General features: G+C 37.1%; 1 protein-coding gene across 1 annotated transcript in view; it reads left to right on the forward strand.

The window, feature by feature from the left end:
* tfg (trafficking from ER to golgi regulator) overlaps window positions 1-19,714 on the forward strand; it is a 146,278-nt gene that overhangs the window by 72,757 nt on the left and 53,807 nt on the right. The window contains exon 5 of the mRNA XM_028799937.2: window positions 16,304-16,471. Within this exon, the coding sequence (XP_028655770.1) occupies window positions 16,304-16,471 (168 nt within the window). The remainder of the gene's footprint in view (window positions 1-16,303; window positions 16,472-19,714) is intronic.

The following is a 19,714-nucleotide window of genomic DNA, read 5'->3' on the forward strand; positions in this document are numbered from 1 at the left end:
AGCAATGTCAGAAGAAGGAGAAGATGAAAGTACAGAAGAAGAGGAACGGACGAAGACGGCACTGGTCGTCAGAAAGGCATCATGAACATCGATTGCTAAATCAAACGCCTCCCTGGGACATTCATCCTTGCCATCTGTACTTTTTTTAGTAAGCTTTTTCTAAAGACTAAATATATTCAGACTTTCCTATCAGTACCTATTTTCTATTATTCTTTGTTCCAGTGGTATTATTATTCTTCTTCTAATAAATACCATGCTGCTTTTAACTTTCTATGCTTTGTCTTAATGTCTAGAGTGATTGAAGTAATAAGTTAGATTTCTTTGAGCACCTAGGTGCAGCCGGACTTTTGCCATTATTTCTGTGATGCGGGGTTTATTTGGCTGAGAGTGAGGAGCACCACTCAATAGTTGGAACAGTACGAAAAGAAGGTATTATTGGCTGATAAATGGCCTATAGTCAAGAGTGCTGAGTTTTTGTATGTTTAAATCTATTCTTGTAGACCAAAAGTAATATTTAGGTCTGAGATATCCTTAAAACATTGTATGTTGTTCGTGCTGATAATAAGTAAGTCTCTTGAAGTGCTGAGTGACAGGCTGTGTTATTCCTAAAGCACTTGTGTGGTTTAAAGTGCTAAGGGTTAATCAGCGTGTGTGTGTCATTCATGGGGCACTGTTGTGGTTAGGGTCTGTGTGTATATGCGTATAGCTATGTATGTGCGTGTTCATCTTAAAGTGCAACAGTAGACCAACCTGATAACAAACTTGATGAGAACACTTACCCTTGAGGAAACAGGTAAAGGGCAAGTATAGGGAAATACCACGATAATACAGTTGCGCAGCTTGACATGCAGATCATGCAGCCCGGGGAGGAGGAGAATAACTCATTCACTACAGCTTTATTACTGGCAAATATCAAGAAATAAAAAATGAATGAATCAATTGCATATCCGGTTAACCAAACCCAGGGGTTGGCGAGCAGGGGGCAGAGCCCCCTAGTCTAAAAAAAAGACAGTCTTATATTGCATGTCTGTTAAAAATAATAAAGCACTTTACTTGTAAACAGTAAATTCATCAAGTTCACAGCTCATAGCTCGTTTTTTTCCATCTGAGCATCATAGCAAATTGATTTTTTTTATTTTTATTTTTAGCCACTTCCTTCTCTCTGTCAGTTTTGTGGCTACAATGCAATTGTTATTTCTGTTTGAACCTTTCTCATCCTACAACTTACAATATTGATCGTTGTGAATTTTACTTAAGGTTGCTGACTAAAGGCTAATTAATACTTGTGTCAAGTCTACACTGTAGAAAGCCGTTTATACTTCTGTGTTGTGTTGTGCTGCAGGCACATGCCTGAATGCTAGCTGGTAGTGTTTGTAGCCAGTGTTAATTTCAACAATAAATTTTGATTTAGTTAGTCTTCTGGCTAATTTGCATTTTAGTTTAAGTCACATTTTAGTCACTTAAGTATTGTTAGTTTTAGTCAACAAAAATAAATAAATTTTAGTTGAGAAAAGGTAAATTGGTTTTAGTCGACTAAAAGTAAATTAGTCAAACAGTCGGAATCAGATGGATGTCTTGTTTAACATATGAATATGCACAGAATACACTATACCTCTAAACTATTACACTAACATGTACACTACTGAGCCAGACCACATGTAGTGATTATGGAACATAAAATAAAGAGTAGGTGTAAATAGAGTTTACTCCAAAAGATCTTGTTCAGATAATGGCATCTCTGGTCTGTCAGCACAATTTTCTGGACTTCAGCATGCCTTAGTTATGCTGCTGTAAGATTTTACCAAAAAAAGGCTGGACCAAGCAGCACACATTTAATTTCAGCACAAGGTTTATAAGGAATGAGATCATCATTGTCTATCTGATTTATCTGACTATGTGCATATTTTAAATTTATTCTCAATTTTTTTCTCCAGCAACTGAAAAATACAGTACTTCTTAAAATAATACAAAAAAAAATTAAACATTATATATGTAGTGTTGAATTAGTCAATTCCAAAATAATGTAGGATACTAAATTATTAATACTAAATTAACCAAACCCTTAAAAGCTGTTTTTATAACAAAATACTTCTTAAAATCTGGTTTGTCAGAAAGTCATATTACATCATTAGCTTTTTTTTTTTTTTTTTTTTTTAAACCTCACTAAAACGTAACTTTTAACTGATGAGTGAAATTTTTTACATTAATCCAGTATTCCAGAACTCTTTTGTAGCAGAGCCTTTCCTGTGCTGTTTCCAAAGTGTCTACCATGAGTGATCAGACTTTATAATTGCTTAGCCTGTGTGCAAGTCCACAACTGCAAAAGTTACCTGTAGTCAGTTAATTACCGCATTACATTCACAAACGTACCATTCTAATATATGATATCATAAGTGTTTTTACTGCGTTCTTCACACTTTAGGGGTTATGCTCATTAGCATTATTTTGCTTTCCGATGCCAAACGATTAACACTAATTTAGTATTTGCAGATTCGTATTCAGGATTGACATGTACATATCGTATTAATTGGGAGATGTGCTTCAAGCACTGAAATCCTAAATATATTTTATCCTAGTATTAATTAATGGAGCAGCTCATTTCATCTATGATGCAGACAAGCCAAATAGTTACTTCATTTGAAACTTTCCTCGATTTTTAATTGCTACGACTATTTTGCCACTGCCACTGTACCAGTAGGTGTAAGTGGATATATTCGAGGTGGTTTCACTCACAACTATGATCTGTATCCACCAGTTACATCACCGGGTTTTTTTTTTTAATTTTTTTTTTTAAAATGAGTATGTTTTCCCCAATTGCAATTAACTCATTAGTATTAACAAGGTGACCAAGAGCCAGAGTTAATGGTTTTGACCTTGGCATGAAATTCAGGATGGCATGCCTCTAGAAGCCTCTCAGGTTTGAGGTGTTCTTTTCTGTGAGCTTCATTCCACATGGCTGACACTGGGTTTTATTTTCATCCGCATTGTAATTAAAGTTGGTTCATATGCCTGACCCCTTTTTTTTTTTTTTTCAGCCGACATCATGTTGGCCTTAATATTGGAGTGCAGTAGAGCAGGATTCTGACTGACGTCAAGATTTTCTGATGGCGCCCAAATTAGTGTTCTCCAATGACAAGCGTGCATACAAGTTTTTAAAATTGCACCACCTTATTTGTTGGCGGACTTTGTCATGCGTGATAGAGACGTTCAGAGAGCTTCACATAGCTCATTGTCCAGTTGTCTGTTTGTAGCATTTTCATTTTATTTTTCGTCAACTATGATTTTAAAAGCATTAGTCTTAGTTTTGCCATTAAAGGCACATTTTTATTTAATTTTTGTTCAGCTTTCATCACAGAAAAATGTCATTGACAAGTATTTTTCATCTTAGTTTTTGTCAAGAAAATTAACACTGTAGCAAGCAAGAAAAGCAAATGATTCATTAAAATGTAGTCAGTTTTTGCTATTGAGGATCACCACTCCTCCTGCGCCATATGTCCTTCCGTTGGTGAACATATTTCTCATTCACATTTTTCCACTATTTCATACATTTGCTGTCTTCCAAACTGTTGTTAGTCGATATTGCATGACATGAATTGGCCATCATCTGATTGTCTTTACAGTGTTTTGATAAGGTATCATATATATGTGCATATTTTCTAACTTTTTCTAGAAGTCTTTCCTTGATCTGCATCATAGTAACAACAGGTGGGACGGGTTTATGCAATGGAAAAGCTATTGTGGTATCCATTACTACACAACTCATACATTAACTTATCTTCTTATATAATAAGCTACCGTGGCTGTCGGTTTGTCTGTCCAGGATTTTAATTTACCTGTAACTCACAAACCGTTTGACTTATTGACCTGAAATTTGGTACACATATACAGTGATCCCTCGCTATATCGCGCTTCCCCTTTCGCGGCTTCACTCTATCGCGGATTTTATATGTAAGCATATTTAAATATATATCGCGGATTTTTTGCTGGTTCGCGGATTTCTGCGGACAATGGGTCGTTTAATTTCTGGTACATGCTTCCTCAGTTGGTCTGCCTAGTTGATTTCATACAAGGGACGCTATTGGCAGATGGCTGAGAGGCTACCCAGCTTACTTTTGTCTCTCTCTTGCGCTGACTTTCTCTGATCCTGACGTAGGGGGCTGTTCACACACCTAGACGATACGGACGCTCGTCTAAAAATGCTGAAAGATTATCTTCACGTTGGCTACCTTCTGTGCAGCTGCTTCGTGAAGCGACATGCTGCACAGTGCTTCGCATACTTAAAAGCCCGAAGGGCACGTATTGATTTTTTTATCTGTCTCTCTCTCTCTCTCTGCTCCTGACGGAGGGGGTGTGAGCTGCCGCCTTCAACAGCTTTGTGCCGCGGTGCTTCGCATACTTAAAAGCAAACAGCCCTATTGATTTGTTTGCTCCTTTGAAGAGGAAGATATGTTTGCATTCTTTTAATTGTGAGACTGAACTGTCATCTCTGTCTTGTCATGGAGCACAGTTTAAACTTTTGAAAAAGAGACAACTGTTTGTTTGCAGTGTTTGAATAACGTCCCTCTCTCTCTACAACCTCCTGTGTTTCTGCGCAAATCTGTGACCCAAGCATGACAATATAAAAATAACCATATAAACATATGGTTTCTACTTCGCGGATTTTCTTATTTCGCGGGTGGCTCTGGAACGCAACCCCCGCGATGGAGGAGGGATTACTGTACTATGTGACATCTACTGTCCGGTTTCGGGGTGATGATTGACCTCCAAGGTTATTCCTCATTTTATTTTATTTTATTGTAGAATCGACTCTCGGCAGCAGCCAGCAGGGTGACCGTGCGGTGCATGCATTCGGGCGCTGTTCTCATTCCTACCACCTTCACCGTCACTTCCCCTACCTCTTCATATCTCAAATCATTCTTGAGGCTACTTGAAGACTTAAGTGCCAGCTTAAGTGAAAAATTAAAGAAAATGTACTAAGTAATTGTAACAAATCAAGTTTTAATACAAAAAGATGCTGACAAAAGAAGAGAAGAAGTGGGCTGCTACGGTGGAGAAAAGAACAGCTGCTCTGGAAGCAGCAAGCACATCAACCTCTGAGCAAGTGAATGATAAACGTACAGAGAAAGAGGATGAAAACTATAAGTCAAGTGTATTCACTACACGTTATTGTGCAGTCTGCCATCACTGGTCTAGAATAATTACAACCCACCTTCCTTACCAAGTGGGAGACAAATATATTATCTTAAATTGGAAGAAATCTAATTTTCTTTTCCAAAACCTATGTTTTAAGAATCTTCCTTTTCATTAAATCTGGTGTAGGAAGTTCCAGGCATCTAATATCATTTGGAGAGGTCCTTATATTCACATAATATAATGGGTATCAGACCAAAGACAAGGTCTTAAATACACATTGTGGGGATTATTTCTATAAATTGATGCATTAAAAGCAACTCTTAAGGAACTAAAAAACACTGCAACCTTTTCATAAAACTACAGGGATTTGAACTGCCCATTTCCTAAATGTCTTGATAATTCATTTCCAGTGATACATTTTTGTGAAAATTGTACATTTTTTGTCATATTTTTCACTAAGAAATGGTAAAACAAACAGGATATTTTTTCAAAATTATTTTTCAGTTGACTTATCTAAAAACAATTTAATAAGCTTCAAAATTGGAACTTAAGACCCTATGCAGCAAATAAAACTTGTAAACTGGGCTAGTCTTGGACTAGGTGAGTCTTCTTTTGGACCCACTGCAGTTTGCCTTTTGGGCGAATATTGCAGTAGAAGATGCAATTATCTATTGGTTTCACAATGGTGGACAAAGTAGGCAGCTCTCATTCCTCCCCTCATACCCACAAACCCTACTGTTGATTTTTCACCAGTGTCTTCAATGCCATCAAGCTGTCCCTGTCAGGGTGAAAGCTAAGGGATATGTAGGTATATAAGCCAATGGTGCCCTGAATAATGGACTGTTTGTGAAGCATAAAGACCATGTCTCTGATGTTGCTGTGAGCAACCCTGGAGCACCAGAAGGCCACTAGTGTTACCAATGATGATGCCAGCAGGAACAAGGTTCATGTGCTGAGAGATTTAATTCATGAGGTTGAGACTAGATATGAACCTCTCATATCATATGATCCATTTTTAATTATTGATCCTTCATCTTGGCCACAGGAAATGTGAATCCTCCACCGTTTTGGTAATACAGCACTTAGTGGCATTCTTCGGAAATATGAGGCCATCTTCTCTCATCAAAATCACCATTATAAGAGAATGAATGCGCTTACAACAATTTGCAGATAAGCATTTGGCAGCCTCATCTTTGTATGACTTTGTCAGCATAGTGAAGACAAGCAATCCAGATTGTTATTCTAAGATTTACAGTGTGCTTAAATTGTCTCTAACACTGCCTTTGAGCAGTGCATCTTGTGAGAAGGGATTTTCAAATCTCAGTATAATAAAAGTGAAGTACAGATCCTGCCTGTTACATACTCGCCTCTCATCCCTGATGAACATACATTTGTCCAAGATGACCATATAAAACATTTGACCCAAATCCTGCTGTGGAACTATGGATGCAAACAGCTCTTCACAGGGTCAACCAGGGAACAGCAAGAACATCTTCTGCTAATACAGAATAGGCCAGTGGGCAAGGCAGTGAAGAGGAGGACACAGAGGACAATGAGGAGGAGATGGATAGTGCATAGTCAGATAATGAGGCCTAAGGGTGAGTACCAAACAAAATCTACGTCATTGAGAATCTGAACAAAAATGTTATGTGCATCCCTGCCTAACTGTGAATGGCAGTACAATATTTATGCGGTGTACAGGGGTAGTAACCTCTCTTTAAGAGACACCTACTGAATCTACAAGTTAATTAAGAAGGCAAGCTCAGTTAAGAGACACAATTTTGACCCACTGGATGTACTAGTGAAAGAGAGAATGAAGACAATACTGATGGCCATAATGAACAATGTTGCACATCCTCTCTATGACACACTCACGTTGAGGACTTTTATGCAATGAAGTGTTCACCAGAGATGTGACATGAAATGCTATTGGAGCTTTTTCTTACCTCTGTCGATGCACCTTTTTGATGCCTCACTATAAATAGTCTCTTATCATGCTTGCCTTTTTACTGAAGCTAATGATGAAAGCAACATTTTTTTCAATAAATAATTAAAAACCTTTTAAAATGTACATCCTACACTCCCAACTTTGTTAAGCAATGATATTAAGATTCAGGTCACAGTCCTAACAAATGGTTTGATAATCTTCAAAGGTTTAGACTATATATATTTGCATTGATAATATTATACTCCTGCCCACAAGCTGCATTTTGTGTGAATAATAATAAATTCTGATTATTTGACTGTAGAACATAGACCTAGATGGGGCCAAATCCTTGTTACTTATTTTACTGGCCATCATTAAACTGTTTGCCATCTATCTGCGTAAGTAACAAGAACTTCATCTTAAAATAATTAGGAGAATTAACATTGTTACAATGAATATTCTTCTAAAATATCTATACTGCAAGTGGAATATACTTAGATACTATATATTAATAAATCCTTATTTAAGGGTTTGTACTTTACCATAATTTGTTAAATTTGCAATGCAGACTGGCCACAGATTCAAAAATAAATTCTGCAGAGATCTAAAGCAGGTGAATTTATAATAATAGTAGTTGTAGTAGTAGTATAATTTCCAGTTTTTGTACTGGGTTGCTACTAGACATACTGCTGAAGGAATTGGCAGGTTTAGGGGAATGAAACCTTACTGGCTTGTTTAGCTGTAGAGAGGATGTCTTGTCCTGCCCCCCTTCTAAGTGATTTGCTCTGCATAAAAAGTGTCTCTAGTTACTGTCGGGGGTCACCATGCCAGGACTTGCCTGACCCTCGGATGTTACGTGGACCCGTAGTATTTCGTAGAGTTAGAGCAGAGGATAGACCAGCAATCATTGAGAAACAAAACAGCAGTTTCTTGGTGCAAAAAGGTACATAATTTATTTTGAACAAAGTGACAAATAGAGCTTATAAATAAAGATGCATAAATAAATACTGTCTTTAAAAACAAAGTTTATGGTACGCTACTGTAGAGTCATAATGAATGCAGTTAACCAAGAATGTCCAGAATTCAGAGTCCCTCCTCCAAAGCCTCACACATCCGAGTGCTTATTCAATAAATGTAGCCACATTGCCAATATTGCATACTTTAGCAATATATTAGGCAATGACTGCATCACAACATTTATTCTGTCATCTCACTCGATTGCTCATGTAATGCAGTCATTATGTCCCTGTTGCCTTCAGCTACAACTTTGTGGAACTGGCTTGCGTTGGAGTTACCAGAGCCAAAATCTCCTATGAACCTGCTTCAACATTACAGATTTGACACCCTATTTGGGACATCACACAAACATATGGGAGTTTTCACCCTGTTCCAGACCTCTATTCAAATGAGCGTTCTGACCACTATCCTTTTCTCTCCTATTATTCCTTCCATGCTACCAACTTCAGTCAGTTTGTTGGCAAAGAAAAGCACCGTCTTACCTAAAGCTTCTAGCTTTTAATGAAGGGTCTGCGCCAATTTCAACAATTGCATGTGCCTATTGCCAGCCTCCACAATACTGCTCTGCGTATGCCACTTCCCATTACCATACGTCGCATCACCAATAGCTAAAACTAACTAAATGTAAACCACCCTAACTAATCATATAGCACATCCCTGTTACATGTGTCATAATCACTGTTAATTACCATTATGTAAGCTGAAATCCAGTGGCTTAAAACTTACTCAGAATATGATACCTAAAAGGAAAACATATTCTATATTTCTGCAATCTTTAAACTCCACAATTTATAATGTATGAAAGGTATTTGTTATTACAACTTTCTACAGTCAATGAATTGATAATATATTTGCATCCTTCAGTCAATTCTGCTACAAATATAACCTTTCATGAAAATGTTTCTTTTACTACATTTGACTTTGAAACTTTGCTGTTTGACTTTTCTAGCTATCCTTCAACTTCTGCTATGCCAACGATAAAGACTTTTTTTTTTAATAGTGTACTATTAGATAATCACAAATAATATTGAAAACAGGAGCTTTCAATTAAAATTAAGGTTACGCCTTTTTTACCATTCAATAATTTCTATCCCTGTAAAAGCACTATGTGGTGTAATACCAGATGGAATTTCACTATCCATTGGACATTGTGGCAGTTTAGACCACATTGCTAGCACATAAAAAATGTTAGTTTTTTTTTATTAAAAAAAGTTACATTTTGCTCATCTGAAATCCTGTCATCTACCATAGCAGAATGGAAAAAGGACGTTTTATTTAACGTACAATTAGAAAAGGTCAAATTCAGACTTAAAGGATCTATTTTGTGAGAGATTTGGTAGTTGCAATTCTGGGAAAGCAAGATGGTGAACTGCAAGTTGTGGCATGTGGATGAAGAGCTGAAAACTCGGAGATTCAGCTTCTCCTTCACCCCAAACCATGAGAAATGTAAAGCTTCTTGCCACTCAGGAGGATTCTTTCAGAATCGAGCCAAAAACATCAGCTCAGCAATGCCATTGCATTTTGATCCTGAACTGAGTTAGTTTTACACCAGCACCAGAGTTTACCTCTCAGCTCTCCTATCAAAGAAGTAGATTGTTATGATGTTTTTATTATTGGCAAGATTTGTTTTCTGTATTCCTGGTGCCTGCATGTCAGATATTAGAATAATACCCTATCTGCCTTTGAAAAGCACAAGATCAGGAACTTTGGAATCATAATGCTGCATACAGTAGTAAACAGAATTCAGCACCACCAGTAAAGATGGACTTCCCTTTACTGATTCAGGCCACTAAGAGAGCCCTGCTGCAAAAATCAATTATGTCCAGTCCACTCCCAATGATTAGATCTGCCAACTTCAAGCCCTGGACAACTGGATGAGATCCTTCTACAAGAGAGAGCACATCAATACATGGACAACTTTGAGCGATTTTGGTAGAAACACTGCTTCTTCAGACTAGATGGCCTGCATTCAAATTGATTCTGCTTAGGGCTTTCTCCGACATTGAAAAGGTAATAAATCATGACTGACTAATCAATGTTATATTTAGTAATGGATATGACTGTAATACTCTGATTTATCTAAAGTAGTACATTATATCTCCCCTGTAATAACAAATGATAGATTTAGTAATAAAAAAGACAAACCAGTATTAACGTAAATAACCTGATTCATATTAAGATTGGTCGCATTGCCTCGGTACAGCATATTAAAATGATTAGTATGGCTAACTTAACATTACTGGTCAAACTAGTAAGACATTCAACATTAATGATTTCATTACTCATTAATCTGATAAGAAAACAGATTTTTTTAACTTTGTGTGAAACATGGCTCAGTACTGACAGTGCTATAGAACTAAATGAAGCAGTTCCATCAAACTACAGCTTCATTCACTCAATCCGGCAAGAGAAAAAATGTGAAATATTTTTTCAATTTGCATATGCTGCAAAAACCTTAGCAAAGAGAATTTTGCACCCTTAAAATTGTTTTTGCTATTGTTATTCAAAAAGTACCTTGTTCTCTGTTACTTACTGTTTATTGTCCACCAAAATATAATGCCTCTTTTAATACAGACTCTACTGTTCTGTTTTACTTTATTGTAACTAATTATGATAGGCATTAAATAGCAGAAAGTTTTAACTTTCATTTCATAATTGGCATGACTTTAAAACGATGATTTTAATCTTTGTCCGCATATTACATAGCCAACACATACATTTAGATTTGGGAATTTCCGAAGGTTTTAACATTGTAGTAAAATGGACTTTAGATCTCCAAATATTGGATTATTTCTGTATATTTTTAATGTATCATTATTTGTGCTAAGGGTTGGGGGGGGGGGAGAGAGACTGGGTTTGAGAGACATTTTAAGACTTTTTTTATTTCAGCGGCTATCTTTGTGCTTCGTTAGTTTAGCAGTCAGCCTGAGAGTGGTAACCAATTTTAGACATAGCCGCTGATGTGAGTACGGTAGAAAATTTTAATTGTGAGCAGAGAGTGGCAGAGAGATTTTACATAATCTAAGAGATTATTTTCTACTATCCGTCATCTGTAAAACCCTGCTCCATCAATGGAACCCACTTTAGGAGAAGCCAAAAGCAAATTGTAATTCTTTTGCAGTATTTTTTAAGGACAACATAAAGAATGTAAGAGGTAGTATAATGCAAACAGCCAAAATAAACCTTGTGGAACCCCAACCTTTTATTGCAATTAGTTAAACACCTTTGCTTTAATAAATTGTTCCGAATTGCAGAAAATAATTACACAGTTTAAGTCGTCCAATTTGTGCTTGATCCGATTCCAGTAAAAGTCTTTAAAGAAGTCTCAGAGGTATTAATTAACAGTGTACTGGATATTGTTAACTGCATTTTATCCATCCATCCATCCATCCATTTTCCAACCCGCTGAATCCGAACACAGGGTCACGGGGGTCTGCCGGAGCCAATCCCAGCCAACACAGGGCACAAGGCAGGAAACAATCCCGGGCAGGGTGCCAACCCACCACAGAACTGCATTTTAGATACTGTTATTTTTATAGTTTCTTTAAAGAGTGTACTAGTTAAACCTTTCCCAAAAAGGGACAACTCTGATATTATCAGTTTCAGACCAATCTCTAACCTGCCTTTTCTGAGCAAAATTATACAAAAGGTTGTATTTCGGCAGTTATGTGAGTGTTTAAACCAAACCTCTGTCCTTGATAAGTTTGATAAGTTTCAGTCAAGTTTTAGAACCAATTATAGTACTGAAACTGCCTTAATTAAAATAGGTAATAATCTGTGCTGTAATGCAGATGCCAACAATGTATCCATTCTTGTCCTCTTAGATTCTAAGTGCAGCTTTTGATGCTATAGATCATGGTATTCTCATTAACTACCTTAGAGAATGGGTTTGGTCTTTCTGACAATGTACTACACTGGTTTAAATCATATATATCAGATGGGAAATATAAGTTGTAGGGACTCTACATCAGTGATTCATCATATTGAATATGGTGTACCACTGGGTCAATTATTGGTACACTGTTATTTTCACTTTACATGCTCCCTTTACGTCACTTTATTTCAAAACATGCTGATACACAGCTTTATTTGTCTATAGTACCAGATGACGCAGATGGTCTTAGCCAACAATCATCAAATGTTTCTGAAATTCAACTTCCTCAAGGAAGGTGAATTAAAAAGTTTTAATTATTTTCAGCAATAAAAAAGTGGGGACTTTAGAAGTAAAGTTGATCACTTGGGCTTAAATATTAAGTGTGAAGTAAAAAAAACCTAGGTGTTTTAATAGATTCAGAATTAAATTTCAAATATTCAGTTTTTCTCATAATAATTTTATTACAAGGACTACTTTCATGCTTTGATATATTAAAATTGGCAGTTCAATATTCTGTTTCAATTTCACTTGATCAGTAAATATTCGGTTTTCTTTTTTCCAATGCGCCACCCACCTAGTCCACACTCTTTGCTGATATTTACAATACAAATGAAAATGGGAGCTATACACATCTGCACATCTTTAATGTTAACATGCTGATGTTTTACATTCTTACTATAGTGGTCATTTATTATTTCTCTTGTGTTATCAATTATTAGAACTACTTTACTAAAAATAACAAGGAACAACATACAGTGGGTACGGAAAGTATTCAGACCCCCTTCAATTTTTCACTCTTTGTCATATTGCAGCCATTTGCTAAAATCATTTAAATTAATTTTTTCCCTCATTAATGTACACACAGCACCCCATATTGACAGACAAAAAAAAGAATTTTTGAACTTGTTGCAGATTTATTAAAAAAGAAAAACTGAAATATCACATGGTCCTAAGTATTCAGACCCTTTGCTCAGTATTTAGTAGAAGCACCCTTTTGAGCTAATACAGCCAGGAGTCTTCTTGGGAAAGACGCAACAAGTTTTTCACACCTGGATTTGGGGATCCTCTGCCATTCCTCCTTGCAGATCCTCTCCAGTTCTGTCAGGTTGGATGGTAAACGTTAGTGGACAGCCATTTTTAGGTCTCTCCAGAGATGCTCAATTGGGTTTAAGTCAGGGCTCTGGCTGGGCCATTCAAGAACAGTCACAGAGTTGTTGTGAAGCCACTCCTTCGTTATTTTAGCTGTGTGCTTAGGGTCATTGTCTTGTTGGAAGGTAAACCTTCGGCCCAGTCTGAGGTCCTTAGTACTCTGGAGAAGGTTTTTGTCCAGGATATCCCTGTACTTGGCCGCATTCATCTTTCCCTCGATTGCAACCAGTCGTCCTGTCCCTGCAGCTGAAAAACACCCCCACAGCATGATGCTGCCACCGCCATGCTTCACTGTGGGGACTGTATTGGACAAGTGATGAGCAGGAGGAATGGCAGAGGATCCCTAAATCCAGGTGTGAAAAACTTGTTGCGTCTTTCCCAAGAAGACTCATGGCTGTATTAGCTCAAAAGGGTGCTTCTACTAAATACTGAGCAAAGGGTCTGAATACTTAGGACCATGTGATATTTCAGTTTTTCTTTTTTAATAAATCTGCAACAATTTCAAAAATTCTTTTTTTTGTCTGTCAATATGGGGTGCTGTGTGTACATTAATGAGGGAAAAAATTAATTTAAATGATTTTAGCAAATGGCTGCAATATGACAAAGAGTGAAAAGTTGAAGGGGGTCTGAATACTTTCCGTACCCACTGTAAGTTAATTTATGTTACGTAGAATGCCAGTGGGGGCTGGGTGGTCCTTTTTCCTGTTTTCCCAGTCATCAGACCTTGCCATTGGAGTCATCTATAGAGATTTCAAAAAAATAATACTATTAATAAGGACTCTACCAATGTACTCGTTTTTTTGTTATTTATTTTCGATCTTACCCAATCTTAGTTTGTTGTTCTTTTCTTGTTTCTATTTCTATTTTTGTAAAGCACTTTCAGCTATATCCTATGTATGAAAATGTGCTATAGAAATAAATGTTGTTGTCGTTGTTCACTTTCTGAGGAACTGTTGAAACCTTCTTTACGATGTGGTGTATATGTTAATACTGTTCTTAATTATGCAGGCTAAACCTTTCCAATTGAGTCTTGTGATATTTTTTTTCCATCTAATGAAGTATATACTTTCCCTGTAAAGTAAGAGGCTTTAAATATTCTGGAAAGCTAATTAATTAATTTTGTATAAAAACACACTTGCCTGAAGACCTAAACAATTTCCAATGTCTAGTACAAAGGGAATTATCTTAGTTGCTTTTTTTGGTTCTTAAGATAAGGTGTGCGCCAACATACAGATCAGTGGAGTACAGTGAGGAAAAAGCTTTGATTTTCAAGCATTCTTAGTGACTGTTTTGGTTTTCACTGTCTTATTGTGCTTCTTGGTTTTATTCTTTTTCTCCATCTTCCTCTCTCCAATGATGCCAATTTATTTATGTATGTATGTATATATGTATGTATGTACAGTGCATCCAGAAAGTATTCACAGCGCATCACTTTTTCCACATTTTGTTATGTTACAGCCTTATTCCAAAATGGATTAAATTCATTTTTTCCTCAGAATTCTACACACAACACCCCATAATGACAACGTGAAAAAAGTTTACTTGAGGTTTAAAAAAACTGAGAAATCACATGTACATAACTATAAACAGCCTTTGCTCAATACTTTGTCGATGCACCTTTGGCAGCAATTACAGCCTCAAGTCTTTTTGAATATGATGCCACAAGCTTGGCACACCTATCCTTGGCCAGTTTGGCCCATTCCTTTTTGCAGCACCTCTCAAGCTCCATCAGGTTGGATGGGAAGCATCGGTGCACAGCCATTTTAAGATCTATCCATAGATGTTCAATCGGATTCAAGTCTGGGCTCTGGCTGGGCCACTCAAGGACATTCACAGAGTTGTCCTTAAGCCACTCCTTTGATATCTTGGCTGTGTGCTTAGGGTCGTTGTCCTGATGAAAGATGAACTGTCGCCCCAGTCTGAGGTCAAGAGCACTCTGGAGCAGGTTTTCATCCAGGATGTCTCTGTACATTGCTGCAGTCATCTTTCCCTTTATCCTGACTAGTCTCCCAGTTCCTGCCGCTGAAAAACATCCCCCCAGCATGATGCTGCCACCACCATGCTTCACTGTAGGGATGGTATTGGCCTGGTGATGAGCGGCGCCTGGTTTCCTCCAAACGTGACGCCTGGCATTCACGCCAAAGAGTTCAATCTTTGTCTCATCAGACCAGAGAATTTTCTTTCTCATGGTCTGAGAGTCCTTCAGGTGCCTTTTGGCAAACTCCAGGCAGGCTGCCATGTGCCTTTTACTAAGGAGAGGCTTCCGTCTGGCCATTGTACCATACAGGCCTGATTGGTGGATTGCTGCAGAGATGGCTGTCCTTCTGGAAGGTTCTCCTGTCTCCACAGAGGACCTCTGGAGCTCTGACAGAGTGACCATCGGGTTCTTGGTCACCTCCCTGACTAAGGCCCTTCTCCCCTGATCGCTCAGTTTAGATGGCCGGCCAGCTCTAGGAAGAGTCCTGGTGGTTTCGAACTTTTTCCACTTACAAATGATGGAGGCCACTGTACTCATTGGGACCTTCAAAGCAGCAGAAATTTTTCTGTAACCTTTCCTAGGTTTGTGCCTCGAGACAATCCTGTCTCGGAGGTCTACAGACAATTCCTTTGACTTCATGCTTGGTTTGTGCTCTGACATGAACTGTCGACTGTGGGACCTTTATATAGACAGGTGTGTGCCTTTCCAAATCATGTCCAATCAACTGAAATTACTACAGGTGGACTCCAATTAAGCTGCAGAAACATCTCAAGGATGATCAGGGGAAACAGGATGCATCTGAGCTCAATTTTGAGCTTCATGGCAAAGGCTGTGCTTTCTCATTTTTTTTATTTTTAATAAATTTGCAAAAATCTCAAGTAAACTTTTTTCACGTTGTCATTATGGGGTGTTGTGTGTAGAATTCTGAGGAAAAAAATGAATTTAATCCATTTTGAAATAAGGCTGTAACATAACAAAATGTGGAAAAAGTGATGCGCTGTGAATACTTTCCAGATGCACTGTATGTATGTATGTATTTATTTATTATGTATTATGGATAACATCTGTAATAATGGGAACTCATCTGTATAGGCATGTTGCTACTAAGAATGCATAAATCATTTTAGTAGTGTTTGAATGTTGGATATTATTTCAGTATGCATTCCTATTTATTGCAAAAAATGCTAAAATGTCAATCAGGTTCTTCTTTTTTCATTTGTTCCAGAGACAGTAGATGGAAGGGAAGCAAAATCAGTGGCTCCTGACTCCTCAGTCAAGCAACTAGGACCAGTTAGTGCTGCCAGCATGTCAGCTTTTGATCCACTAAAGAATCAAGATGAAATGAGCAAAAATGTTATCTCCTCCTTTGGGCTAAATGAGGATCAGGTCTCTGGTATGAAACTGTTTCTGTTCTTACCTATTCTTTTAATTGTCAGTTAAATACTTAACAGTATTTTTTATCAATAATTTGTATGAAATTTTTCAGTGACACAACTTTGAATAAAGACAGCTAATATTTGCATAATAAAAATATTTTACTATTTCTAGATGTCTACAAGACATTTTCATCTTTATGGAACATTCCCATTATTTTGTTTAATATTTTACCAGACTAAAGTTGCAAGATTTTTTCTTGAATAAAAAGTAACCAGTAAAATATTTCTTAGAATATCATCTTTGTCTTTTGTGCCATGCTATTGAATCTAATTATGAAAATTACACAGGATGCCTTATTATTTGCAGTACAGACCATTACATAAAGCAATAATCTATAACTGACAAATATCAAGCTATATTATGCATGGATGTTTTATCTTTGACACATTAGTTCTGTTGTCTCACAGATTGCTGCAACCCAGCACACATAGTGGTATTTCATTTTATTACGATGATTCAAAGATGAATCGTTCCAAGTTAATTTAAAATTGTTACTAATCACAATGCAGTATTGAGACAAAATTCTAAAATTAGATCTGCCTCATCATAAAATGGATTTCAATAAACGTTTACAAACAGGAAACTAGAAGTTACCAATTACTTTTACTCATTAAACACGGTGTCATCAGTTATTCTCTTATTACCATCATACCTAAACAAAAAAAAAAAGCATGCGTAATAGGAAAAAAAAGTCATACTTTCTTGTTTTTCACTGTGGCTTGCCTTTGGTCATTTCTTATCATGTGTGCAAATGACATGCCAATGTTCAATATGCATGCAGGGGGACAATGACACTGGCTTTAAAAAAAAATGCAAGGCACTGCTTTGCTATATAGTGAAAGTAGTTTATTTCAGATTTATTATTTCATGTACACAGTACTGTTACGTTCCTATTTGCCCGCAAGCATTTCTTGAAGTACAACCAAATTACTGGGAGCACTTGGTTTAGTCAGCATCTTGTTCCTCCTCCCAGTATTGTTATTACTTTAATGGTTGGGGTACATGTATATTAGTATATGTTATTGAGGGAAGCGGTGTTCTTGAACCTGCGAGCGCCACAGTAAACTAACATTCAATCTAAGGGTGGGGGATCCATTCAAGTACCGTAGGCAAGACTAACTAAGTACCACTATGCCAACATTTTCCTTTTCCATAGCCCAAATCTCACTTACTGTGTATAGGTTTTGCAAACTATAACAAGAATGGGCTCCAACTTCCCTGCGACCCTGCCCAGAATAAATAGGTTAGAAAACGGATAGTGAATGGAAAATATTTTGACATTGCTGACGAGTTGCATTAGCCTGGGGATCATTCACCCACAGTATGAGCTGACATTCCATCACACAAATGAACAAATTAAAGGCTGCCTTTAAAAAGAACACACCTGCCAAAGATGTAAAAGAATTCCAATTTGAGTAGCCACGGTGAGTCTATCAAAGGATATTGAGCTACCTAAAAGACCAATGTAAAGAGAGAAACATCATGGGCACTATGGTGCTAAAATATACCTGCACTCTTCCCATTCAAACTTTGTGCATGATGCTTTTGATCATGCTGCCATCCCTCCGTTACAGCACACTCGGGCTAAACTAGCATATCACAGGAATCTCATCTGTCTCATGCTGGAAATGTGAATGCCTGACTGCTTTCTTGTGAGGAATGTGAGAAATTAAAACAAAAAAAAAGTGATGGCTACAGTTTGGCACTTCGAGGACATTTCTGTAAATGTTTGGGGCCAATAGATTACGCCAATGCATGTAGCTTATTGGCGATACACAATATCAACCATCAGCTCAGCCTTGCAAGATAGAAGGTATGAAATGCTGACTGTAGTTTACTTACATGTGGCCTGATAGAATAATGACTTGCATGAGGCGTATTGTTTGTGAGGAAGTATGATGGCAAGTATTGATCTATCATTGTGGAACCACCACCCAGCCTGGTATTAACAGCAGCAAACATGATCAAGTTAAGCTAATATTTAATGTTGTTACTTCTTTTGCAATATTTGCAAGTTTGCTGTAGAAAATGTATTCTGTATTCAGCATATTTTGATTGAGAAGATATAAGTTTGTGGAGGCTCCTTCAAGTTGACAGGTGTTGAGATTTGTGGAAAATGTGCCATTTCAAATGATCCTATGGAGTGCACAATTCAGCAGTAAAAAAAATAGTGGCATATAACTGGATCTTTGACTAAAAAAGAAAGTCCTGATAAATTGGTAAGAAAATTACTGCAATAGATTTCCTGATGACAGTTTTTGTGAACATGACACATGGAACAGTGCATTCCTGCAGGTAAAGGCCATTTTTAGTACAGCCCTTAAAATGGTCATAAACATTTTTAATAACATTTGTGTCAGCGCATGCTCCCAACCCCTTTCTCTTAACAAATAATGATTTTATTAATGTACAAACAATTAAACAGACTGAAACAAATATCATTCAAGTGCATAATATAGGGTTGCAACATCTAATCTTCACAATCGATTATAATGATTATTAAAAACATTGCTAAAGATCACTTTCATTGATTAGTTGATTACATCATTAGGCTGAGTATAATGTGGCGCACAATTGCGTAACTTCTTCGTTCATTAGTAAACACGTGAAAAATGGCAGAAAATAAGAAGGTGACATATGGTGTGACCTAAGACTTCTGAAGTTTGCGAGCACTTTTCTCTGAATGCAGGAACAAAGGATGTGAGTTGCACAATGTGTAGGTCTGACCATGTATAGCACGAGAGCACAAGTGTGATGTACGAAAAATTGACAAGGAAACATGCCATTACAGGCTCTGTGGAGGAAGGAGACTCGCTGTCATCCCAGTAAGGTGAATGTTACTTTAGCATGATGTAATACAGATACATGGACTCAATGTTTACTAGGCTAGGCATAATGACATGACTTTCAGCTTGAAGTTAGGATTAGCCCAAGTCAAAGCTCAGCCCTCTACAATGTGAGTAAAAAACATTTCATGATAGGCAACTAAAAATATGTCGGCTGCAACTAGCTAATAAATGTTCACATTTTCATTTGCCTTATTTAAGTGTTCTTTTTTAATTTTTTGACAGTCACTTTGCTAAGTTATAATGCTGCGTTACACAGTTGCATACATGTGTAATGTTAGTGTGTGTGTTTATGGTTGCAAAGAAATGTATATCCTAGTCCAAGCAGAAAAGAGCATTTTTTAATTTTTTAT

Source organism: Erpetoichthys calabaricus, chromosome 4 (assembly GCF_900747795.2).
Source record: "Erpetoichthys calabaricus chromosome 4, fErpCal1.3, whole genome shotgun sequence".
Classification (NCBI taxonomy): Eukaryota; Metazoa; Chordata; class Cladistia; order Polypteriformes; family Polypteridae; genus Erpetoichthys; species Erpetoichthys calabaricus.